The sequence below is a fragment of the Agelaius tricolor genome, unplaced genomic scaffold (assembly GCF_023055355.1).
Source record: "Agelaius tricolor isolate 1412-34295 unplaced genomic scaffold, bAgeTri1.0.p SCAF_54, whole genome shotgun sequence".
NCBI classification, from domain to species: domain Eukaryota; kingdom Metazoa; phylum Chordata; class Aves; order Passeriformes; family Icteridae; genus Agelaius; species Agelaius tricolor.
In genome coordinates, this window is record NW_027269314.1 from 172196 (window position 1) to 199321 (window position 27126).

Genomic DNA, 27126 nt, shown 5'->3' on the forward strand with positions numbered 1-27126 from the left:
TTTTATGAGCCCTCTTTAGGTACTGCAAGGGTGCAAAAAGATCTTCCTGGATGCTTCTGATGCTCTTCCTGCTGCTCTCCTTCTCTTTCACACTACCCAGATCCAATTTTTGCATACTGTCATCAAATAGATTAACAGCTGCCCAGAAGTTTGAAATATTTTCTTTTCCTGCTCTCTCTCTTTGGCTCCATGCAATCCACAAGCAGCTCTGATGATATTAATTCAACATCCTCACCCCAAGCCTTGTGCTTCACTCCAGTAGCTTTACTTGGCTCCTTGCATCCAATTCAGAACCAAATTTATTAATAAAGAGATACAGAGGGCAGCAAGGTATGATAAATAAAGGTTTCCAGCATAGAGCCTGGTCAGCCAGGAGTTATGATTGCTGAGAGCTGCACATCTCTGCCAAAAAGGTGCAGCAGAAAGAATTGCAACAAGATGTGTGAAGAGCCCTGAGCCAGGAGAAATCTCCTTCAGTGCTCAGTGGAAATTCGGTGCCACGTGGGTTTGTGGCTGAGCTGTGCCAGGGCTGTCACTGAGGTTCCTGGTTTTTGTGAATAATTGCTCTGCTAATGGCCAGACTGACAGAGCAAGTTCATTCCAGTAATGCTGAATAGCTGTCAGGATGAAATTACTCCAGTCATTATTGACCTCACCCATCCCAATCCTTCCCAGTTTATTCCCAAAGGGTTCTTGCCTATTCTTCTGGAAAGCAACAGTAATCTTGCCATTGATTTAAATGGTGGCCAAAAAGGAGCTTTTTCCCCCCCCATAAAAGGGCAGCAATCTTGTATCCACTAAGAATAATCATCAGCTCTCTTAAAAATGATTTACAAAGCTGCTGCCTGTTCCAAATGAGTAGTCTTAGGGAAAAAAATATATATATATAAATGAAGTTAGTGAAACATTTTAATCTTCAAGTTAATTAGAAAAATAGTTTTAATACTTCTCAGTCTAGATACTTGCCAGCCAGGGTACATTAAATATCGAGCTCTCATCATCTGAGGACTTGAAAAACTGCTTTCTGAGAGAATTAGTTCAATATCCTCGTTCCTGTAAAGAGATAAAAATGAAGATTTTTAATTTTCTAAGTTGAATAAAATGGCCACCATCTACTTACATAAAACATAATGTGCTAGTGACAGTAAAATTAAGAGCACTTTTCCTTTAGTATGGCAGTAACAGCAACATAAATCACACTCTGCCAACAAAACACATTTCCTAATCCCTGTATTTATATGCCCATAAACGTAAAGGGAAAATCCCTTTTGCACGAGAAGCAATTAAGAAAAAATCTGCATTTCCTTCCTATAAATCACCAGAGTAAAAACATGAGAACAGAAGTTTCTGAGTGCTGGTGGCCCATGTGCCAAAAGCAATAAATCCTGCTGGAAGTTACCTTGTTACAATCCCATTTTCTGCCAGGATGAAGGAAACTCCAGGATTTGCTGCTCTGATCAGGCTCTGCAGCTGCACCAGCAGTGGGTGCCTCTGCTCTGTGGCATGACTTGTGAAAACCACATTACTCACCAGTCCTGTGGAAGGAAATCAGGGGATATTTTACACTGTTCAGGCATGTAAACAGTGACTAATAAACCATTCAGTGATATTCCAACCATTCTTCTCTTATTTTCCGTCCCTTTCACTGCATTCTTTCATTGAAGACAAAAAGAAAATCCACTACAGCAAAAAAAAAACCAAGCAGAGAATCTTTCATCTAACAGAATCAATTTAGACTCAATCCATAGAACTAATTAATTAAAATAACAAATCCATACAAGAATCAATTTGACCAGGACTAGTTAAAAAAAAAAAATAAAAAGAACACTAAGGTGTGATGAATTCAATGTGCAGTAAGAGACTGAACAGCTAAAATCATTACTTTGGACACTCAGTTGCCACAAGAGAAGGGTTTAAGCTTATTTTTTATCTTTAAAGACTCCAAAAGGTTATTCAGACAGCAAGACTGAACCCATGAAGCATCAAAAAGATAACAGAAAAGCATCCAGTTCATTGAGTTCTAGGATCCCTGCTTTCCAATTCTACATGGTTTGACTTTCAGCCCAGTTCCTCAAAGAAATTGCAGTGTCAACACTTGGTGCCTCCCTAGGATGTCTGCATTGTCCTGAATGGGAGGGATGGAGAGGAAATGGAAAGGAAACAGCCTCAAGTTGTGCCAGGGGAGGGTCAGATGAGATATTAGGAAATATTTCTTCATGGAAAGGGCTGGACAGCCCAGGGCAGTGGTGGAGCCCCCATCCCTGGAAGTGTTCAAAGAACACTTGGATGTGGCTCTTGACAGGGGTAATGGGGAACTGGGCAGTGGTGCTGGGTTGATAATTGGATTTTATGGTCTTAGAGATCTTTTCCAACTTAAACAATTCTGTAATTTCACAAGAAATGTTATTTCTTTGCTCAAGATGTGCAGCCCTACTCGGACACTTTCCTGTGACTCCAAGTGGAGTGGAAGGAAGAACAGAAAATCTCCAATATCCAGGAACAGCTGAGCATTTCCTCTGCCTCCAACTACTCAAAGCAAAGATGAAACAACTGATCACACCAACTCCTGGTCTTTACACAAGTCTTAAACCACATTTATCCATGCAAAGGCTGCTTCACACACAAATTCCTGCACCAAATATTTCTGGAGCTGTTGAATTGCACCACACGCTCCCAGTGACTGCTCTTTGCATCACTGACCCTTCCAAGGCACAACTTCATTACCAGCACAAATCTCCATCACTGGATTTCTCTTTTAACCTTGCAAAGAAGTTTCCACTCCACTTTCAGCAACATCCATGTCTTCAATACACACTTGCTCTTGGAGGAGGGGGAAAAAGGAAGGAGAACAGCAAAGCGCTCTTTGGAATTTAAGCCATGTGCAGGCTTGAAATGATATCAAGTTTGGGGATATTAATCATGAAATTAGGATAAAAATGTGAATAAGATCATTATACCTTGAATAAGATAACAATTCCATCCCTGGACTATTCCAGGCCAGGTTGGATGGGGCTTGGAGCAGCCTGGGAGGGTGGAAGGTGGCAGGGGGTTGGAATGAGATGAGCTTTGAGGTCCCTTCCCAAACCCAAACCATTCTGGGATTCCTGAATCAGCCACCACCACCGTGTGGCTGTGCCACAGGGCTGCCACTGAGTCCAGGTGACAACTGGCAGCACCAAGCCCTAGAGAGGATCCATAACTGTCAAATATAAACTGGAAAAGCTCTAAGTTAAAAAAAAAAAAACAACAGGGAGTGTAATCCAAAGAAAAACAAAACAACTTCCTGAGAATTGGAAGGTGCCTCCAAGGCTTCAGTAATGAACAAATTTAACCTTTTCTATTTAAACTGCCACTGCCATTTCTGTTTCTAAGAGATGCATTTTGAAGACCACCCAGTTTTGTTTAAATCTTTATTTATACACTCCTCTAAAGAAAAGAACCCTTGCAGCCTGGGGAATAGCATGTTCAATGGAAGCAGGAAAGGAACAGGAGGGATGGATTAAAAATACATATGCTGTATGAAAATAATGGCTCCTCTTTGCTCCCAAACTTACAATGGGAATATTTAACAATGGTGATGTCTTAATTTGTGTTCTATATGAAATTGTTTCACAAGGGATGCCGGGGTGCCCTTGGACTAGGAAGGTATCATCTTACAGCTCCTGTGCAAGAAAGAAAGAAAGGATAGAAAGACACAAAAAAAAAACAAAGAAAGCAAAGAGAGACGAAAGGGAATTACAGCACACAGATGGTGGCAGGAATTTTTGGAGAAATTTAAGAAAGCATGCACAGGAGACTCCTGTTGGTCTTTGGCTTTGTCAGCTCTCCCCAATCCCCATCTGCCTCTGTCAGTCCTGGGACTCTCCAAACAGAAATTTTGGAAAATCTCACATTGATAACGTGTCCAGGAACCTCTGTGATACAGAGCAAGGCACTAAAAGGCAAAACAAACTCACTCCCCACATGTGAAGGTAGAAGGAAAAAGAACAGATCCAAAGTCTAATTAATTCCTACTAATTAATTCCTACTTGGTTTTTTCTTACACCCACAAAGTTCTGGTTTCAGATCTCTACAAAGCCCAGTACAACACTGTTAGAGCTCTAGATACTGAGAATTTTAGACTTCCTGTACTAACAGACCCTAACTCCCAAGAAAACACTACATTTGACCATAAAGAAAGCTTCCAAAATTAATTAATAACACTAAAATTACAAGTGTATAGTTCAGTTCAAAGCATATAAGATCACAAAGTAAAGAACTTAAGAGTTTGGGGTTTTAAAATATAGTAATATATATGTAAAACAAATAAAAGTTTTAGAACAAAAGCTTCTTCACCTTCTTCTTCATAAGTTTGAGTAGGATTTTGTAATTAGACAGAAAAGTCTGCATTGTGGATTTCAAGTAATTAATTATTATGTTAAAAGTAGCTTATAATATCACGAAGTAAAAAACTTTTAGAGTTTAGGGGTTTAAAATACTGTAATATATATAGAAAACAAAAGTTTTAGAACAAAAGCTTCTTCTTCACCTTCTTCTTCATAAGTTTAAGTAGGATTTTGTAATTAGACAGAAAAGTCTGCATTGTGGATTTCAAGTAATTAATTATTATGTTAAAAGTAAAAACAATTTAAGTATCATTTCTTAATTAGCTAGTTTAACCTTAAAAAACCTTATAACAAAAAATAGTTGCCTTATTAGTAAGACACTAAATACAAAACTCACTACCTATAAAACTGTAATATAAATTTAGAAAATAAACATTTAAATCTAAACACAAAATATCATCTCAAGTACCTTCAACAAAAAAAAAAATAAATCCAAAAACCACCAAACCACAGTCTTGGTACCTTCTCCATCAATCTCTGCTCTGTGTGTGCCTGGCCAGGGCACTCCCTGTCACTCCTGTACCTTCAACCCCAACTTCAACAAAACAAAAATAAATCCAAAACCCAACACAACACAGTCCTGACCCATTGGTAACACAGCAAAACAAACAATATTGGGGTGCACAACATTCCAAAAATATGAATTAATATCTCTGTGTGAATGTCTCATTAAATCTTGCTGTTAATGCACCAAAAATGAATTCCCAGGTGTGTGAAACCATAATGAATTCCCTCTCAGTTTTTCCCAGAGGAGCTGTGGCTGCCCCTGGATCCCTGGAAGCATCCAAGGAGAGGCTGGACAGGGCTTGGAGAACCCTGGGACACTGGAATTTGTCCCTGCCATGGCAGGGGCTGGCACTAAATGCTTTTTAAGGTCCCTTCAACCCAAACCAGTCTGTGATTCTATGAATTATGCAGATGTAAAATCTCTATTGCACACATGGCACAATTCTGCCTCTGTCTGGAAAGTTTAAGTGGGCCTCATCTCACTTCAAAGCACACTTTTCCTCCTGAACCTTTTACACAAAAATTACCCCTATTTTTGTGAAACTATTTCTTTCCACAAAGGGACCTCTCAGCCATCTGATGTCACATTCTGTATCACAGACCTGGATGACAACACTTTGCAATGTGCAGAAATTATTCCCTGCCACAAGAACATTCCTCCAACCTCCAGTATTTTGAATTCTTGCAGTATTTTGATTGCAAGAAAATCAGCTACTCTTGTCCTGGGCATTTTGCAGTTTCTCCTTCAACAATGACCAATTCTCACCCAATCCAGTCTGCACAAATTCACTTGAAGAAAAAGAAAACTTTGAGTGTTTTATTTATTCTTTCATAAAACAATTTGCACCTTTAACTTCTCTGTAGTTATTAATAATTCTTAATATTCTTAACATTCTCCTGCTCTCTTCAATTTAACCAGTTGCTGTACACATGATAATTTTCCAATTTGGAGCACCAACACTTTTCTCCAAATAAAATATTGATTTATATAACAGCACCCACTTTCTGTCCAGCTTATTCACAACTTCATTCTTTAAGGTTCTCTTCACACAAGAAAAGGAGGTGGCAGCACTCTGGCAGCCAAGCAGAGCAATCAGAATTTAAGCAGCCACCAGAAGAGCACAGAATCCTACTCTGATTTTCCAACAACTCCATTTAAATATGAAGACAAAATAAACCCAAAAATAAACCCAAAAATAAACCCAACCTGGCCTTGAACACTTGGGGCAGGGATTTGAGGGCAGCTGAGCAAGGATCATTTCCCATTCATGCCAAATCCTGCTTTAATTCCCAAGTCTGGCAGGGAGGACAGTGCAGCCAGTGATTGATTCCAAGGAGCCTCCAGGCCACACCAAGAGGAGGATTTGGGGAACAAATCCTCATTTTTCCCTTTTTAATAGAGCAGAAATGAAAGGAAAGCTCCATTTCCTCACACATCCCCAAAGGAGGGTGGAACTCCACTCCAATCCACCTCACTCCCAGTTACAACCCAGTTTATTAATGTTTAATTCATGATTTTAAGAAACCCATCCTGCACATGAGGACTTCAAAATGGATGATACTCCAGAATTTTTTCATTTTCTGCCTATGTTTGACAGAGATTGTCTGTTCTTACCTCCAAGAGTTTATCATGACTCTTTGGCTACATGTACTAATAGCACAAAATAATAAATACAGGTATTTATTTGGCCACATGGCGCAGTTATTTGGAATTCTTGCAGCATTTTGACTGTAAGAAAATCAGTTACTCTTGTCCTGGGCATTTTGCAGTTTCTCCTTCAACAATGACCAATTCTCTAGAGCTCAAAGTCAGGAAAAGTGACACATACCTTGGGAACACTGGTCCAAGAACTTGGGAAAAAGAAGCCTAAAAAAACCAAAAAGTTCACATATCAAGAATGGATATTATTATTTAAGTAAAACATTTACATTCACTTGGATGCTGACAAAATCTCACAAACCAAACCATTTTCATGCTTCTTTTCCTCAATCCATGTAACTGCAACATCCTCACAGGTTATGTCTTTCAGGACTTTTCCCCCAAAAATCAAGTTTTGTAGATGGTTTCAATTCTCCAACAGATTTAAGAGCTAATTCCCACCATGTAATTTCTTCTGTACTCTAAGAAATAGAAGCAGAACTCTAAGTATTGAAGCAGAAAATGCTTCAATGTTATTTTAATTCTTATTTAAACAATAGGAATTTAAAGTTTGCCCTAAAGAAGTGTGCCTTTCAAAGAGTGGGAACTTTCCACAGAAAGACTGGATGTACAGAATGCCAATTTCTGCTGCTGTGTCAGACATGTGACAATTCTCTTCAGGAGCTTTATCCTGGACACAAACCCTCAAGAAGAGCATTTTACCTGTTCCCTTCCCCTCTCCCCTGCCCTGCTCTGTTAATTCAGAATGGGGAAAAGCTTCAGGCAATGCTCATGGAAGAGCTGGATCTCTGCAGTGCTGAACTCTGAGGCAGGAAATGGGTTTGATTTTCTTGAGTGCAAGTTTCAAGCCAGACATGAAATCCACTCTGTTCCATTCTCCCAGCGAAATCACCCAAGTTTCCCAACTGCAAGGTTTGCCATTGGCACTGTGGGGCTGCTTGGGAAATTCTTGTCACAACAAACTCCAAAGCAAAATAGAAATAATCTGCAGCACAGGCTGAGCCTCTGCCTTCAACTGCTTCTGCACTTGAGGAGAAAAACAGTGTGAAAGGACTGCAGGCTGCTGCTGCTGCTAAACACTACACAGTACCAGGACTAGGAACACGTTAGTAAGTTAAAAATAAAACAGAAATGGAACTTGTCTTTCCTAGAATTAGGGAAAGAACAAGTTTAAACAGCACTCCAGCATCAATTCACCAATTTTTTTTATGTAATCTTTAATATTTGGTTGGTATCTTTGTCACAGAGACAAGAAGAAGCAGCAAGGTAAGGTCTAAATATTTATTGACTACTGCAAAGCACAAGCAGCACCTTGGTTAGTGTTTCAAAACAGCCAGGAAATGTCAGGAATGCACTTTTAGAAACTGCTTGGGCAGCTCTCCTCTAAGCTGTGATGCACAGTTTGGTCACAAACAGAAGCAGTGCTACCAACTCCAAAAACTCTAACTGCTGGAACTTACTTTTATCAAATCAGCTGCAAGGCATAATTAAAAAATTGGAGTGTTACAATTTTACAGGTAGGTCTGAGAAATGATTCTTCCCATGTTTGCTGAAGTTTGGAGCACACACATTTACTATGAAACCAAACTATTTCCAAAGGTCAGTGACTTGGCTCTGTGACCATTTCCTCCCCACCCTGGCTCTGAAGTAACCCAGGATATCAGATTTTAACGCTTGCAATGCTTTGGCTTCCGTGCTTTGTCATTCCCTTCCCCATTTCAGGGATTGTTTCCCTTCAATTCCATATTTGAAACCTGTAGTCTTTTTAAACATCCAAAAGTAGTGGCAGAATCAATAACCCATGAGATGCACATCTCCATTTTTAATCTGCCTGACTACAAGATTGCAAAAAAGAAAATTATTCAGATTTACAAAGCTCTTAACCAGAGGATTTTTACTTAAACAATCTTTGTTTACTCTTCTAGGAGCTGAACTTCTCTTGGAGCTGAACTTCTACTGATGTTCTATATAATTATATACCCAGTGGAAACCAAGTGCCATCCTGATAAGCCAAACAGCACTTCCAAGTTCCTCCAAGATGGATTATTAAGCAATTTTATGGGATTTAAGTGGCTATTAACCATCACAAATAACTAATTATTATAAAAGTGATGCCAAAAATTGACATATCTGCTCTTAAATGTGTACAAATATTTCAAAGCACACCTGTGTTCCATGTAGCAGCTCAGAGGCTCCACACAGGTGTTGATTGTTCCAATGATGAAAGAAGATTTCACATCTGGGTCAGGGTGAGTCTGCAGAGCTTGCACAACATCAATAACATCAGTGTACCTGCAAGAATCCACAATGCAAAATGGGTTCAGAGATCCAGAACACTTCCCTACTCAGGAGGAAATGGATGGCTTGGAGGAAAACTGGATTTCCAAAAGAGCTACCAAAAGAGAAGGAAAGCAGCTCAGAGCTTGGCAAATCCAAACAAATTAAGCAAATCCAGCAAATAAACTGACTGGAAGTTACATTAAAATTAAATGATTAACAATCCAGAGAAAAACAGTGTAAACTTTGCACTGAACAACTGGAAAAGTCCAGCTTGCAAAAAGCACAATATAACACAAACACTTCATGCCAAGCAAATTAAGCACAATTTGAGTTAAAAAATGAATAAAATAACAGCCTCCTCACTTATGAGCATCCCAATTTAAACATGTTTCTACCACTAATGCATCCCTTTTTTATCAGGGCCACCACCACTGCTGCATTTTATCTCTGTATGACATCAAGCTTAGGTGAACCTGAGTTTTCAGTTCAGGTATTTATTTCTCAGCCAGTTACAAACTTTTATCTACAAACTTTTATTCAGTTATCAGCTGAATGGGATATTTAAAGAACTCCAGACACTCTAAAGCTGTCTACACCAACATCCAACTACCCATAAAGAATGAAAATCTTCCAATTATCTGTTCCTGAAGCCAGTGCTGCTACCAGAGTATCAGTAATTTTGCCCATCAATGGATTTAACACCATCCATACTAATTACACAAAAAAAATAAATCAATCTGGCTCCAACATGGAAAAAATTATGGTTTTTAACACTATCAGAATGGACCATAATGAAGAAAATGCTGAGCTCCATTTGCACATCCTCAGTGAGAAGGATGAGCTGGAATTCATTGCAGCCACATCAGGGTAGTGCCTCCCTCACCCTGGTTTGTGTCACCTTCTAATGACTCAGAAGATGATCCTGGCTCTCAAATGCTACACTGGAGATGGAAATGTCAGACACAGGTGGGTGGCTCAGTCTTCACCTTTATCCCACAAGGAAAATGGCATTTATCCAAAACACATCACTAAGCCCTCCTCTGTTATCACCTGCTCTATCAGGCAACAAGGTTTTTGACAGTTTGATCTCTGCTGGCAGTTCTGGAGTCAGAATCACAGAACAGTTTGGGTTGGAAAGGACCTTTAAAGGTCACCTTAGTTCAACCTCCTGCAACAACCAGGGACATCTTTCACTACCCCAGGCTGCTCCAACCTGGCCTTGGACACCTCCAGAGATCCAGGGGCAGCCACAGCTGTGCCAGGGTCTCACCACCCTCCCAGCCAGGGATTCCTTCCCAATATCCCACCCAAATCTCCCCTTTTTCAAGCTGAAGCCATTCCCTGTGTCCCTCCATCCCTTGTCCCCAGTCCCTCTCCAGCTCTCCTGGAGCTCCTTTAGGTCCTGCAAGGGGCTCTGAGCTCTCTCTGGAGCCTTGTGAGCATTCCCAGCTCTCCAATCCTGGTTGCAGAGCAGAGGGGCTCCAGCCCTGGAGCAGCTCCATGGCCTCCTCTGGGCTCTCTCCAGCACCCCCAGGTCCTTCTGCTGCTGGGACCTAAGAGCTGGGGCAGCTCTGCAGGTGGGATCTCACCTGAGCAGGGCACAGGGGCAGAATCCCCCCTCCCCTGCTGCCCACACTGAGGGACCAGCCCAGAACAGGGGGTTCTGGGCCGTGAGTGCACCCAGACCATGGGAGGAAAGCTAAGCACATATTTCAACAGGAGCAACAAAACCAACAGGGACAGAAAAGATGAGTTTGGTCCGTAAGTAAACCAGAATTGCCTTATTCTACACAAGAGTTCTAAAAGTTTGGATTCTTTACCCTTGCAGCACCACCAGGAGCCTGTTGTTCTTCCCAGTGGGCTTCCCAGTGCTCTTCAGGGTGGGCTGATGGACCCCAAGGTTCTGCTGGGCCTCCAGGAGCCCGGCCAGGAAGCGCTGGAAGTGGGAGGCGCTGAAACACTGCGGGCTGTCCATGGTCTGCCGATACACAATCCACCTGGGCACACACAGGGAGCAGGGCAGCTCAGGAGCTGGCACACAACACTTCTGTTTTCTCCCTGTTGTCCTAGATTGAAGGCAATCTGTATTATATTTGCCATCTCTTAGAGGTGGGGCAGTTCTCTGCTGTTCATTGGGCAGTTTTCTTTATCTCTTCCACAACCAATCCTCCCTCTGGGGAGATATCTGCTGTTCATGGGCCATTCATTATTAATTGTTTGTGGTGGTGTTCACAGGGGTCCCAGGACGAGGGAAGAGATGAGAAGTTTGACTCTATGTTTCAGAAGGCTGATTTAGTATTTTATGATATATATTATATTAAAACTATACTAAAAGAATAGAAGAAAGGATTTCATCAGAAGGCTAGAAAGGAAAAGGAAGGAATGATAATAAAATCTTGTGACTGATCAGAGAGTCCGAGACAGCTGGACTGTGATTAGCCATTAATTAAAAACATCAGACCAATCAAAGATGCACCTGTTGCATCCCATACAGCAGATAATCATTGTTTACATTTCATTTCTGAGGCCTCTCAGCTTCTCAAGAGAAAAGATCTTAAGGAAAAAAATTTTCATAAAATATGCCTGTGACATATGTTCTGTTCCTGGGCCATTCATTATTAATTCTCTTCTGTCCATGGCCAGTGAGTGTCCCTGCATGGCTGATCCAATTCCATCATCCCATGGGGAGATGCTCTGCCCAGGGGAGGAGCCAAGCATTCCTACCTGGATCCAATCTGAGGTTTGGGACAGCACAGCAGCCTTTGCCCAGTGCATTGCCAGAGGAGCAGCTTCTGCTGCCCTGCATTGCCAGAGGGAGCCCAGGCCCATCTCCAGCAGCCCTGGAGCTGCAGAGGAAAACTCCCCCCTTGTGCAGGATCCCTGCTCCAGCAGAGCCACAGCTGGCACTGCAGGAGGGCTGAGCCACCATTTCAACTGCACTGCTGCCAACAGGGTGTCAGGTTGTATTCTGACTCTCTCAAGAGTTTTTGTTTTTTGGGTTTTTTTTTGGTATTATTTTATGTATTTTGTTTGGGTTGGTTTTTTTTACCTTTTTCTAATAAATTATATTTCTGACTTGGAGTCTCTCACTGGCTTTGCTTTCAAACCAGAGCACTGATTTTCAAGTAGCATCAAAATGAAGTTTGACAAGCCCAAAGATTTCACATCTCTCATCATGATCTCGTTCCACGCGGGGAAGGGGAATTTATTTGGCTTTCTATCATTTCCAGCATATGCACATTCTTTACATGGCTGCCAAAGGGGTTTGTGGGTGTTTTTTGTTGTTTTTCAATAAAACAATGTTCACCAGCTTTTTTCAAAGCTGTACATCATATGAGTAATTCTGATCACTGGCAGTGATGCAGTAAACAAAAATTAGACAAATCCAATTCAAAACTCTGGGCATGAAAATATTTCACTGCAAAAAAGGAAAGTAACAATGACATTTGCAGGAAAACATGAGGAGATGTGTTATTACACAACCTTCAAAAGTCACCTTACGTGTTTGCCCTATAACAGAACCACAAAACTGTTCTGAATCAACTTGATAAAATCAAGACATTGAGTTAAAAGTAAAAGAACAGTGCAGAACATGGCTAAGATTAAATGCTAAGGTGTTTGGCTGTAAGAATTAAAAGGGTAGGATTTTTTTTTTATTTTTCAGAAGCTCTATCAAGACACAGAGTGGGAAATTCCTATAGCAGATTTATCTCATTTGCATACAACAGATGTCCTGAATGTACCTCAAATCAGGCTAAATTAAAAACAATGCTGTGGCAAGGACTGTTAGTACAGTCTTTTCTCAAAAAACAAAAAAAAAAAAAGCATTTTAGAATCACTACAAATCAATACAATGGAAGTTCTTCACCACATGGAATAGGCAACAAAGAAATCTCCTGTGCTGTTTTTCTGTCTAAATGTATAAATTTAAGGGTGAATCTACCTGTCAGCCTGAAATGAGGTTTAAAAACCACCCAATGAAACAGTGATAATTTTTTTTTGTTGCCTTCATGCCAAGCTGTTTTTTGGTGATCAGTGTAAGCTGAGCTGCACCAACCTCCCGTGCTCCTTGGTAAAAGTGACAAGGAAAGAGCAGAGGTCGCTGGAACGGCACCCGGGCAGCCCAGTGAGGATGGTGATGATCACCTGCAAAACAGAAACAGGACAAGGGAAGTCTAAACACAAAATAACCACAGAAACACTGGTGCAGACACCAAAAAGGCTCTTTTCTATGATTCATATAGATTTTCCTTTCTTTTTTAAAAATCCACAGTTAAGCCAATCTAAAAATCAGATTTTAAAACATTCCTGAGGGTTTATTAATAGTCAGAAAGGTCTCTGAACCAGACCCCAGCAATATTGCAAGGAAAGATTACATTCCTGCTGCTTTGGCTTTGTTTTCAGCAGACTTCAAAAGCTGGGAAGCTCCAAGGAAATATTTTCTCTGAAAATGCTATTTAAAGCCCACCTTAAACTGGACAATTGTTATTGCCCCTATAGAGAAAGGATTGTTATACAGATAATATCAGCAAATGTTAAATATCATGTGCTACCTCTATGCTATTTAAAGGACTTTTATGTTCCAGAGAACAATTCAGTTAAATTATTCAGCAATTCATAAAAACAAGCTGCTGCTTTAGGGCAAAGTCTCTCTGGACATTAGAGAAAATACTTCACCTAAAGATCTACACCTCATTTTCTGCCTCTATTTCACCAGGTTGAAAAGCCATTTGTACTTCCAAAAGACTGTTTAAATGGAAAAGAATTAAGTATATAACCAGAAAAAAAAAGACAAAAAACTGGTGGTAGTGGAGGAGGAGGCAGAGCATGGCTGAACAGGATTAGTATTTTATCACACTACAACAGAACTACTGACAGAATATTCCAAATATTCTATATGAGGGTTAGGAATTATTGTGGAGTTGTTTCCTTACCTTATCACCTTCTGCTTTACTGTCAGAAATGGTTTCTGACTGTTGGAGAAGGACAGGAAGATGTGCCCTCATCACTGGCTTGGTGCTGACACTGCTGACTGTGAAGTGCTGCATAAACCTTCCAAAAATAAAAGGTTTATTTCATTACAATTGACAGCAAAAGATTTCATCCATATAAATAGTTGGGAAATTACTAAAAAAATATTTCATCCATATAAATAACTGGGAAATTACTAAAACAAGAGTATGAAAAGGTTAAGCTAGAGAGGAAATAATTTATCTCAGAATAAAAACATCCTAGTGTAAAGAGAGAATTATTTAAGAAATATTTTTAGATGGCTATCACATCTACCAAAACAATTTTGTCTCATTTCTGACAGAATGAATCCCTTGGACACTAAAGTAATTTCTCACCTCTCCAATCCTGGAATGGCAGCAGATAGTTTCAGCTCCCTGCATCTTTCCCCAGAAGCAAAAGAGGCATTGAAGAGCTTCTGAACACTGGAATGCCTAAAAGAAGAAAATTAATTAATTAGTTAAAGGAGAAACCTAAAAAATTCATGTCTTTAAACCACATGGGTACATATTAAATGGTACAAAAAAAGATAAAGTGAATGTTGCACTATGAATGCACCATTTTTTAAAAATAATTATTAGCAAAACCAATAAATAACAGCATTTTTCTGATTGCAGCTTCTGTGTAACTGTACCAGCAGGAACTTACAGCCTCTTTTGTTCCTCAGACAGGAATTCTTCTGGGACAACCCTTAAAGATAATCCTGAGTTTGTCTGGTTATGCCATGAAGAGAAAACCTGGAATAAAGCAGATCTATACATGAGTGTCATTATTTTCCCAAATTTGCTGTGAATTTGTTTAGGAATTGGTTTTGCTCACCTAAAAAAACAGACACATTTTCACATTTAATATTAAACCATTTAATATTGCACAATAAAAGTTTTGCTGCTAGAGAAGCTGTGGCTGCCCCATCTCTGGAAATGTCCGAGTTTTGGATGGGGCTTGGAGAAACCTGGGAGAGTGGAAGGGGGGGTGGAATGAAATGTGCCTTAAGGTCCCTTCCAATTTTAAAATCCAAATCCACTGATCAGATTTTGCAACCTTTTCTTTGGTTAGACTGGAAGTGCTTTAGGAATTTACTGATCTGGCCTCGTTTTCCCTGATAGAAATGTAGGTGTTTATAGCCCAAGTGCTCTACAGAAGGAACTGAATTAATTCAAGTCTCTTTGAAGCACTGCTGTAATTTTCATGAGGTGAGATTGCAGCAATCATTACTCAAAATTGAAGAAAAACTCTGTTCCCTCCCAAAAGAAAAGGAAACCCTTCGTTTCTCCAAGGAATGTTCTGGCTCCCATCCAATTGCTCCAGCCAAGACACATTAATCTGAATGGCACTGGGAACCTAGAAATCAGATTCAGATGAATCACAAAGTGCTGTCAGTGTTTGGAATTTCCCTTCTTTTCATAAGTAAAGGCAACAGCCATTGTCATTTTTCACAATAACTGTCTGCAAGACAAAACAACTGGGGGGGACACGACTGCTTTCCATTAAAAACTCAGCATCCCAAACACAAGGCTAGGAGATAAAAACCATCAAAATAAAATATACTTTGGATATTAACAAAGGCAATATTGCTCATGCAGAAGGATCCACACAACTAAAGAAACAACCACTTCAAAACACACAGAAGGGACTGAAAGAAATGCCTGGGAGGGATGGAAAAAAGGAATGGTCAAGGGAAATTTGTGTTCCATAAGAGTCCAAGGGTTGGGGATAAAGTGAAAACATAGGTCAGGCTAGCAAGTGTTAGAAATATAGAAATATATCAGGCCCAGAAGAAATGTATCAGAACCTTTTATATATAACTTAGGGAAAGGTTAAAAAAGAGTTGTTGTGGCATCAAAGGAAAAAAATGAGAGAAATTAACACATCCCAAAGCCTAAATAAATTTTCCTCCTGCATCCTTTAGAGTGAGGATGGGAAAGGCATCACCTCATCCTGCACAGCAGATTTCACCTCTGTGGCTTCAACATCTCAGTTTTTAACAAACCCAGATTTGGGTAACAGGGCAGTTGTAATTCCCTTATTCCAGGAGGCTTGGAATAATCCAAGTACAGCTCCAGTGAGTGAGGTATCAAGCCAGATAATTGAGAAGAGTAGAAGCAGCACCTAAATTTCAGTGAATCTTTGTAACCTGTGAGGCACACAGAGTTTTAGAAAGAATTTTGGAGGAAATCAATAAACACCTGAAGGTAAATACTGACAAAATACTATAATAGATTTCCATGGTTTACACAATCAGGTAGAGTCAATTTGATGAAGAGTTTTGTTCATGAGAGAACATCCTGAAGACAAAAGATTTGTTTTATCTGCTTGAGCAAAGCAACTGGTGTGGTGCCAAATGAGAAACTTGAACTGCCCAAAATGAACCTCAGTGTGGAACTGTTCACCAAAAAAATTAACTCAAAGGAGGACAGGAATAAATAGCCCTGAGAAAAAGCAATAGGGGAAACAAACACCCTCATCTCAAATACTACAAACAGTTTGGATATCTACAGCCAAAAACCAGATCAAAAGAAAAGCATTACAACTATCAGAAGAAAAAAGAACATTTTATAGGCATAGATTGAAAAGAATCTGGTTTTGTTTTATTAGGCCAAATAAAGCAGAAAGAATAGGTCTGAGATTTGTGAGTATCTCGAGGATGTGTTCTGGTAGAGAAAAGAAAAATAAAACAGATATAGAAGTAGAATTAATATTATAGGCTGAAAATTCAAATACAAACAAACAACAGATTGCCAACCATTCAGAGTGGAACAGTGGGAGGAATTTAAACACTTAAGATAAAAGGAGGAGACATTTTATGGGACCATTAATATGAGCAGTGGGGACTACTCACTCAGCTAGGTGGTCTTTTCCAAGCCAGTGTGATGAGCACATCCTAAAAACCCTTGTGAAGCCCTAAAATCTCCAGGCTCATTTCCTCAAAAGCACTATTGTTATAAAGTTGGGTTTATTAAAAGCCTCTGCAGCACAATGCAAGAAGCCAATCTGCTTAGGGAATAATACAATGCCATATGGGAGACTGAAAAACTTTAACTCCACTTCCCCAAGGATCAAGATCCAAATGTGTCTGACCACAAAAACACACAATGGAACCTCTGCCACTCCATACAATCCCTGCAGCAAATTAGACACCAGAGCTACACTGAAATGCAGCTCAGCAAAGGAGATTTTAGAGCCCTGGCTGCCTCCAGAAGGCAAAGTGAAAGCACATGGGAGCATTAAACACAAGGAGCAGCACCATCACTGGAAATTCTTACAGAAATTGGAGTTTCTCACACATCTTAAACACACACACAGCAATTCTGTGGCTTCTCCCCCACCCCAACCAAACTTTTTCCACTTTACCTGGGAATAAAAAGCTTTATAAATCTTCCTCTTGGGGAAAAGTGCAATCATCAGAAAGTTGTTCTGGGTGTGGAATTCAATGGGGAGATGAGGAAGCAGAGAACTTTTGAAGTCTATGAAGAGAGCAGCAACAATGCTGTTGGAATCCTGGAAAAGAAAGAAAGAGGGCAAGGTAAAATTAATATTTTCCACTTTGCATAGCACAGAGATGGAGCAGGAGGGGTGGAGCACAAATATCTGCAGGTACTGGAGATATCACAAGCTCAAAACAAAGGATCTGAGTTTGAGTGAAGCACTAAACTTCTGTCCTGAAAACAAAGATTAAATTTTAGTATCTTCTCTTGTCTACACCAAAATTTAGACCCATCTTCTGCTGCTGCTGCTTCAAACAACTCTTTGTCTACAGCCACATGTCCAGCACAGACAGCAGATGAAAAATGAATTCAATGCCACCTAAAAAGGTGACAAAGGAGGTTGAAGCCCTCAGGTTGTGTTTCCCTCAGAAGAACTGAACTCAGGTTCATTTTTTTTTTCTGAGAAAATACTGACTTGGGTTTTTTTGGGTTATTTTTTAGTTTGTTTTGGGTTTTTTTTCCCCAGAGTGGTGGAAGTGCTCAAGGCCAGGCTGGATGGGGCTTGGAGCAACCTGGGAAAGTGGAAGGAGTTCCAAGCAGGGGGTGAAACAAGATGGTCTTTAAGGTCCCTTCCAACCCAAACCATTCCATGACTGAAGAATCCAGGTCAGGTTTTTCTATACAAATCTGCAGGATGCTGAAGTGTTTTATATTCAAGTCCTTTTCACTCATAACCCTTTTCACATCAAAGTTTTAGAAAATCAGAACAATTTAGAAGCATGAAGCATTTCTGGGAAATGGGAATTCAATTATGTAGGGCTCAAATCTGAATTTTAGTGGTATCCCCTTCACTTTCAATAGAAATGGGCAAAGAACTCACTGTACTCATTGTTGAGAAGAAAAAGCTCAAGTTGGGGAACTGTTACATAAGAATTGGTATCAACTCAGAGACATTTGCAAACAGAATCTCTCTGCTTTGCTGACTGAGGGATTAATCATAAAAATAATCCTCTCAAAGTCACTGAGGTCACTGAAGAATATACAAAAATATTCTCCTCAAAGAGAACAATTTCTTTTAAGAGAAAATGGCTTTTGGAACAGAATCCACAGATCCTGGATTCTTCAGGATGGTTTAGAGATTTCCTGAGAAGTGACTTCAAGGCCAACTCATCCATGCTGCTGTCAGCACGAGAAGTGTCCAACAAAATCTGCTCCTGGAAAACATTTTGGGCTCCACAAATTGAAAAAAGCTGAAAAGCAGCAGCAGCAGCAGCAGCAATAATCCCCATGGACACGAGGTTGAAAGGAGCCAGCTCCAAGTTTTACAAGATGTTCATGTCATTGTGAAATCTAAATATTGCTTGGTAATATTTGTTCCCTTGATGAATGGCCAGAATCTCCCCTGCCCTATGTGAGTGCCAGGGATTTCAGGAGCTCAGGGGCAGCTCAGTGCCCAGTTCCTCACAGCACAGGAGCAGAATTCCAGATATTTTCAAGTTAAAAAGAAGAATATCTCACAGGCATCATGCTAAAGCTGCAAAAAAAAAACCCAAAAAAACTGCATTTTGCATCACTTCAAAGTCTGCTATCTTTTATTTGAATCAGAACATTTAATTCTCCTCTTTCTTTTCCATCCATGTTGCTGCAGGAACTTTTGGAAAGAGCAAGCAACGATTCCCCTGCTTCTCCTGTCACTTCTTAACAGTTTCAAAACCCTCCACCCTCATATTCTGCCAAGTCAGTAGAACAATAACACACTCCCTGTCAAGGCTTAGCTTCACACAAAAATCTGGCATCATTTCAAGAATGATGGCCAGGTCCCAGAAATAGCAACTTTTCTGAAAGTGAGTGTCTTGAGTCAAACAATCCCAGGAAGGTCAGTGTTAAAATAGCTTCTGAAACGAGGGGCAATCAATCTGATGTCCAAGAAAAGGCAGCTAAGGTAAGACTCTCTGAGCTGCTGTGTTTTCATCTCAATTGAATCCCATTTTTCTTGTATTTGACTGGTTTCCTGTATTGTGGGATGAAATCACCCAGCACAATGCTGAGGGAGGTCACTGAATAAATGGGGAATACTGTACCTGAACAAAAGGGAAACTAAAGGAAACTGATTTTGGGTTTTTTTTCCCTCAGTGTTTAGGAAACAGTAACCAACACAAATAATCTCTTTTCCACCCTGAAGAAGTGATGGTTAACCAGTGTTTCTGCCTCGAGGTGGACAGAGCTGAGCTGCCATCATTAACCCCTCAATTCCCACCGAGCCTGAACACTGCTCTGGTGGCCAAGGGAGAGATTCAATTCTATTTTTAATAAAAGGCAGAATTTCACTCTCCATGACTCCACCACACCTTGAGCTCTTCTCTATCCATGCCTTCACACTGAGAGATATTTGATGAATGTCATGTTGTGTAATTTTTCTTTTAACAAAAAGCAGTTTGCACACTGTTAACAGCACATTGCTAACTCCAAGACAAAATTCTCTCCTCCTTTTCCACCAATTTCAGTCAATCAGCACCAAAACTGTAGTGATTTGCATCAGTTATTACAGTTGTACAGACACTTAAAACTTCAATCTAAACTTTGCACCAGGACTCCATTTTTATTAAAAATTGATGGAAACTTTATGACAGAAAAAAGAGAAAAAATACTCACCCCATCATAGAGAGAAATGGAGCTCATGTGGTTCTTGGGAATGGAAATGCTGCCATGGTGGGGATCACAGAACAGAATTCCATCAGAAAAGAAATACAGTTTACCTAGAATTTGAAGGAAAAATAATTGTATGAGGTATAAATCAACATTTCAGCTTCTCATGATGACTGTCTCTTCTTCCTGAGGAAGAAATCTATGTTCCTGCAGGATTTTGTTGTATTTAACAAGCAGTAAATTTGATTTTGGATAATATTTAGTGATATTTATTTTATTTTTATTAAATTAAAATATTTCTTTTATTTGAGATAATATTTACAACCATTCAGTCTTTACTGGATCTCATTACCAAGGGCAGGAATCATGGCTACAACTGCATCTGAGTTTATCTGACCCCACAGAACTATTTATCATAAACATTGAGGCTTTTTTTTTTTAATTAAAAGCAAAAAAAAACCATCCTGTCAAATTTCAAACTTCCAGAACTACAAAATTGACACTACAAGAACTTAAGTAAAGATTGCATCCAAAACAATTGAAAATTCAAACATTGTAACAAACTGAAGTGTAAAAACATTTAAGTGGAAAATTTAAGCACTAAGTTTAATTTAAACTTAAAAGAAATGACTTAAAATTAACCTTTTGAATTAAAATTTAACCTAATAATTAAAATTTTTGGAGCAACCTGGGTTAGTGGAAGGTGTCCCTGCCTATGGCAAGGGGTTGGATCTAAATGTTCCAACCCAAACTATTCCATGAATTTAATGCACCTTTTGCACCTCACAGTGCCAGACTACAGGGCTGCAGCCTCAGCAGAGCCCAGATTTGAGCACAACAAACTGGGGAACAAATTCAGCTTCACTGCCATGCCCTGAAAAAAATTTCATGTTCCTTGCAGTGTTTCCTAATGGTCTTTAGAGCATCTATTTGTAACTGTCCAGCTAAAGAGTTGGTAAAATACTGAACTTCACAAATCTCAAAAAAAAAAAAAAAAAATTAAAAAAAAATTTAAAAAGAAAAAAAATTGCTCCTTTGGAGGCACACGGAGCCAGTTTTAACAAAGCAAAATAAAATAAAATAAAATAAAATAAAATAAAATAAAATAAAATAAAATAAAATAAAAATCCAGCATTCTCCAGTTATTTACTGAGTGAACAAGTGCCCACAGCAGTGCATTGCAAAACAGCTGAACATCACACTCTGCATTAACCTCTTCTCTTTGAAATCTGATCAATTAGAGCCAAAGCAGCTGCCCTTATGTGAGGGTTGCTGTTTAATTGCCTTGCACATCATTATTTACCCTCCACACTCCAGGGCAAAGACAATAAAGCTGAAGGTTCTCCTCTAAACACTGTCAGCACCAAGCACTTAATGTCAGATATTCAGCACCTCCTGCTGCACACCAGCACTGTGACAGCTGCACCTTCTCTGTAAAAAATATATCTAGAAATATATTCTGTAATAGAATATATTCTATTCTATAACAGAATATATTGTATATATTCTGTGATATATTTTATATTACGGAATATATAAAGAAAATTAAAATATTGTGCCTTAAAAAGAATCTATTCATTCAAGGCACAGTGAGGGAGGGAAATCTACCAGTCCTATCAAATTGTTTTCAGTCTTATTCCTGGGATATTCATGTTGTTTAAGGTCTTGAAGGAAGACACCAAAAAAAGAGGAATAATCCAAGACTGCTGCCAGGGATGTTGGGTCAAAAAGCTGTAACTGGATTGGATCTGAGAAGGACCAAATTCAGGCATTTTTTTCTTCCACAGTGAGCAGCTAAGCTGACAAATTCTGAATTCCTGAGAGAAAATGGCAGTGGCACAAACCTGGAACACATCAGCTCCAGGAGGAGGCTGTGAGAGGAATATTTGCCTTCTCCTCCTGAGCTGGGAGCCCACAGCACTTCTGCAATGGCCAACCCTTCCAAGCTCATGTTCAAAGAGACAGAAAACATCTGGCAGCACATCTGGCAAGGGCAGCAGCAGCCAGTTGGGAAGGTGAGCTCTGGGGAAAAGCCTCCTCCCACCAAAGGTCTGCAAAGCCCAAAGCTCTGCAGGAATTCTCCTTCATTCTCCTTCCAGGATTTTCAGGCAGAGATTGGGACCAAAAAACCAGACATGGAATTAAACACCAGGGACTTGGAAAGGCAAATTGGAAGTTTAAGATGATGGCACAGTTTGGCTCACCAGAGTGTGAATCCCAGAACCTCTCTCCTGTTTAAAAACTCACCAAAACAAGAAAAAACAAGCAAAAAACAAAAAGAAAACCACCCAACTATATCTCACCTTCTGCAGGCATGGCCTGTGGATTGCTGGAACAGATATAAACTCCATCACCCCCAGTGAGTAAAGTGCCCAGGAAAGATTTGTCCTCCTAAACAGAAAAAAACCAAACAGCAACATCACAGACTGGATCAAGGACCAATCCAAGCAGGAATATTTCGATTTTCTCCTGCTTTTGCTCCAAGAGAAAATATTTAATTTTCAAACAGCATCGGTCAAGAACTTTTAAAATATTTTTATCCTGCATGGACAGAGAAGGACCAGGGAAAGAGAGCAAGGCAAGAGGATAATCTTTAAAAGCCTTCCCCCATTTTGGTTTTGCCAACAGCAATGAAGTTACAAGTTATTGTCACAACCACAAGGCTGAGCTTTTTTGTTTTTACTTTGTCCATCTACTGAGCTAAAAGTATATTACATGAAAATAAATCTATTTATAATGAACATTCCTGGGAACCACAAATTGCACCACAAATGTGAAACTCATGTGATTTAAGATGTTTCCAGATTCCAAACTCTTTTTTTTTTCCTAGTGCTTAGAGTGTTTTCCTTTAGACATTAGCATGCTAATTAAGTTAAAAGAAAGTTGCATCAAGTTTTAGGGGCTTTTGGAGACACATGAGCTCCATGAGTAATGTTTAGTGAGACTTCCATGAAATCATAGTTTTATTAGGACTCTTTTTGCTCTTGGGTTTTATGATTCTTTGAAATAAAGAAAGCCTCAAACTTTTACACACAATATATTATTTTGTATGTGCAATTTTGAAAAAGACAGGGCAGAACAAGCAAGTCTTGTAGAAGAGAAGTAACACACAGAATAAAAAGAGAGTCTGGTAGTAGCTCAAGTTTTTCAAATACTGGTTCATCAAAGTGTAACTTCTTTAGTTTAACAAAAATATTTAACTTTACCTTCAATACTTGCTGTGCCTTTTCAGACAGTTTCACATCACTGTCTTCAACCTGCAGCCAGAAACAGCTTCCATTTGAATTGTGATTTACATAAATAAAGTCTAACATTAAATAAAAAGCATTAAAGAAGTTTTGAGGCCAACAAGAACCTCAGGTACCACAGACAGAAGAAGCCCTGAGCACTGAGTGTTTTAAAAACAATTTTGTGCTCTTAATACTGTGCTACCATGGGACCAAAATTATTTATTGCACCACATTCCCCCCATTAAAATGCTTTATAGACTAAAATATTATATAGATAGAAAGCATGCAGCTTTATGTTTTATTACTGTTCAAGCATGCACTGCCAAAGGCAATGCCCAGCTTTGTTATATTCTTTGGAATTCTATCTCTCACACAGTGCAGGGCATCAAAGGTCTTGAATCAAGCTTTGCTTTCCTTTGGGCTGATCTAAAATGCCCCACAATAAACAGAATTTTCAAAAGTCCCACTGTGCACTTCAAAAACAACCAGACCTTTAAAAAGATTAAAAATCTGACAAGGTGAAAAGGACATTTATAATAATGATAATGATAATAATAATAAATGAAAAATTCTATTATTATTATTATTATTATTATTATTATTATTATTATTATTATTATTATTATTATTATTATTATTATTATTATTATATAATTTAAAACTCCTACTATGCATGGAACCACGAGCTTAATTTTTCACTTTTCACCCAAATCTAAAACACCAGGGTATGTTAATATTACAACATTGTGTTCCAGTGCTCAGGTTCCAGGTTTTCCCTCAGCCAAGCCCACTCCCAGAGCAAGTTTTGCCCTGGGGATGAGCTGAGCTGAGGCTCTGTGCTCTCACTCACCAGCCAGGAAGCAAATCTTGGAATAGCTGCAGTCAGGATAACGTGCCTGGAGTCTGGATGGATGCTGCCATCTGCAGGGGAGCCACGGCAAGCAAAGCAGTGAAATCAGGGAATTATTTAGGTTGGAAAAGACCTCCAAGATCACCAAATTCAACCTCTGACCTAATATCACCATGGCCACTAAACTTGTACCACCCACATGCTTCAGAATGCCCAGTATGTTACTGTTAAGACTGGAAATTTCTACAGTAAATATGAAAATCTTATTATTATAAGGATTTCTGAGTGTTTCCATGAAGCTTTTACAGCAGAGTAACTCCCAGTGCTCTTGTGCTCAGACACACACAGAGCTCCTACAGAGTCCCAAAGAAATCCTGATTTATTCTGATCCTTCCATGGCTGCTCCAGTATTCCAAAGAAATCCTGATTTATTCTGAGCTTTCCATGGCTGCTCCAGTATTCCAAAGAAATCCTGATTTATTCTGATCATTCCATGACTTCTTCCTTTGCTCTTAGTGTTCCAAACCCATCAGGGGAAGAGCAAAAACATCCACTGGAATTCCTTTGGCTTTCCAATCACAGCAAAGCCAACAGAAGGACAGAGTGGTGTTGAATTTTAGAATTTTCAACCTCTGACCTAATATCACCATGGCCACTAAACTTATACCACACACATACTTCAGAATATAATGTATGTTCCTGCTAAGATTTGAAATTTCTTTAGTAATTATGAAAATCTTATTATTTTAAGGATTTCTGAGTGTTTAAATGAAGCTTTTACAGCAGAGTAACTCCCAGTGCTCTTGTGCTCTGACACACACAGAGCTGCTCCAGAGTCCCAAAGAAATCCTGATTTATTCTGAGCTTTCCATGGCTACTCCAGAGTCCCAAAGAAATCCTGATTTATTCTGATCCTTCCATGGCTACTCCAGGGTTCCAAAGAAATCCTGATTTATTCTGATCTTTCCATGGCTGCTCCAGAGTCCCAAAGAAATCCTGATTTATTCTGATCCTCCTATGGCTACTCCAGAGTCCCAAAGAAATCCTGATTTATTCTGAGCTTTCCATGGCTGCTCCAGAGTCCCAAAGAAATCCTGATTTATTCTGAGCTTTCCACGGCTTCTTCCTTTGCTCTCAGTATTCCAAACCCATCAGGGTAACAGCAAAAACATCCACTGGAATTCCTTTGGCTTTCCCATCACAGCAAAGCCAACAGAAGGACAGAGTGGGGTTGAATTTTAGAATTTTCTACCTCTGACCTAATATCACCATGGCCACTAAAGTTATACCACACACATACTTCAGAATGCCCAGTATGTTACTGTTAAGACTTGAAATTTCTTTAGTAAATATGAAAATCTTATTATTTTAGGGATTTCTGAGTGTTTAAATGAAGCTTTCACAGCAGAGTAACTCCCAGTGCTCTTGTGCTCTGACACACACAGAGCTGCTCCAGAGTCCCAAAGAAATCCTGATTTATTCTGAGCTTTCCATGGCTACTCCAGAGTCCCAAAGAAATCCTGATTTATTCTGATCTTTCCATGGCTGCTCCAGTATTCCAAAGAAATCCTGATTTATTCTGAGCTTTCCATGGCTGCTCCAGAGTCCCAAAGAAATCCTGATTTATTCTGAGCTTTCCATGGCTGCTCCAGAGTCCCAAAGAAATCCTGATTTATTCTGAGCTTTCCATGGCTGCTCCAGGATTCCAAAGAAATCCTGATTTATTCTGATCTTTCCACAGCTTCTTCCTTTGCTCTCAGTGCTCCAAACCCATCAGGGTAACAGCAAAAATACCCACTGGAATTCCTTTGGCTTTCCCATCACAGAAGGACAAGAGTGGTGTTGAACTTTAGATTTTAAACCACTCACCTTTTTCTTTGACCTGTATTTGTGATGTCAGGAAGGACTCTGAAAACACAACAGATCCCAAGCATCCTCTTCCTGTCAGCAGGTCAGGAATGTCAAACACCATCATGGATGCCTGCAGACATCCAACAGTTGGAGGGAAGAGAAATTTGAAATATTTCAATTGAAAAAGCAAAATATGTATTTTTCAAACATCCTAGACCAGTATTTCAATATTGTGGTTAAAGCCTGAGATCATAAATCCGTGTTAATGTTTTATTCTGAATTCTGATTTCTTGTTAAACCTGGTCCAGCATCTGAAATCTCTCTCATCTTTCCCCTTACACTTGTATTCACATAAAAATCTCAGTATGCCCCAGAAAAACAGGCACTTGAGCTCTATTTTCTAATGAAATAAATGAAAATTATGATTTCTTACCGTTTTGATCAAACTCAGGCTGTCCTCGTTATCTAATGGAGTAATTCTAGAACAACAATAATAATGAAATATTTAAAAGTTAGATCATCTTTCTGGGACTCCACAGCAACCAAAAAAGCTCTTTTATTTTCAAATAAACACTTCTTTGTGCAGGTCATTTCAGTCAATTAGTGTGGGGATTAAATAAGCACAAGTTTGTGATATCAACTAAGTTAAAAGCAATTTCCAAAGGAAACTCTTCATGAGCTCATGGTGCTTCTACTCATTAACAGTTAATAAAAATTACTCTGCTCAACTGCTTTTTATTCCTTTTAATGTTTTTAAGATTCCACAGAATTGCAGATATGAAATCACTGAACTACCTCATACACAAAAGCATTTAGCACATCTTGTGTGAAATTATCAAACACAGGGGTTTTTGCAGGAGTTCCAAGAGGAGAAAAATTTATTTATTAGTGTATGTAAAGCACTGTAATTAATAACAAGATAATAACGTAATTTATTACATTATGATATTATGATATTTGTTATGATATTATTATATTATGATAATATAATGATATTATAATATTTGTTCTTATTAATTTATTATTATTGTTGTTGTTTACCTAATATTATGTTGTTTACATAATTAATTACATACTCTAATAACAATATTCATTAATTATTAATAATTTAATATATACAATATATTAATATATAATTAATTATGTAAACAACATAATATATTATGTTGTTTACATAATTAATTACATAATGTAATTAATAACAAGAAGTTGTAAGACAGTGATACAAACCTGCCATGGTTGTTCACAGCCTGGATTTGAAAAGCAATTTTGGAGCTGTAGA

The 27126-nt window shown here is 39.0% G+C and overlaps 1 protein-coding gene across 1 annotated transcript in view; it reads right to left on the minus strand.

Annotated features, from left to right (window-relative positions):
- DNAAF9 (dynein axonemal assembly factor 9) overlaps nt 1–27126 on the minus strand; it is a 77831-nt gene that overhangs the window by 12044 nt on the left and 38661 nt on the right. Inside the window, exons 15-31 of the mRNA XM_071455831.1 lie at nt 27075–27119; nt 26278–26323; nt 25863–25974; nt 23994–24064; nt 23120–23170; nt 22217–22304; nt 19920–20023; nt 17194–17340; nt 14491–14579; nt 14181–14276; nt 13767–13884; nt 12890–12978; nt 10653–10829; nt 8719–8844; nt 6722–6759; nt 1400–1535; nt 967–1053 (exon numbers count right to left, since the gene is read on the minus strand). Of these exons, the coding sequence (XP_071311932.1) occupies nt 967–1053; nt 1400–1535; nt 6722–6759; nt 8719–8844; nt 10653–10829; nt 12890–12978; nt 13767–13884; nt 14181–14276; nt 14491–14579; nt 17194–17340; nt 19920–20023; nt 22217–22304; nt 23120–23170; nt 23994–24064; nt 25863–25974; nt 26278–26323; nt 27075–27119 (1620 nt within the window). The remainder of the gene's footprint in view (nt 1–966; nt 1054–1399; nt 1536–6721; nt 6760–8718; nt 8845–10652; nt 10830–12889; nt 12979–13766; nt 13885–14180; nt 14277–14490; nt 14580–17193; nt 17341–19919; nt 20024–22216; nt 22305–23119; nt 23171–23993; nt 24065–25862; nt 25975–26277; nt 26324–27074; nt 27120–27126) is intronic.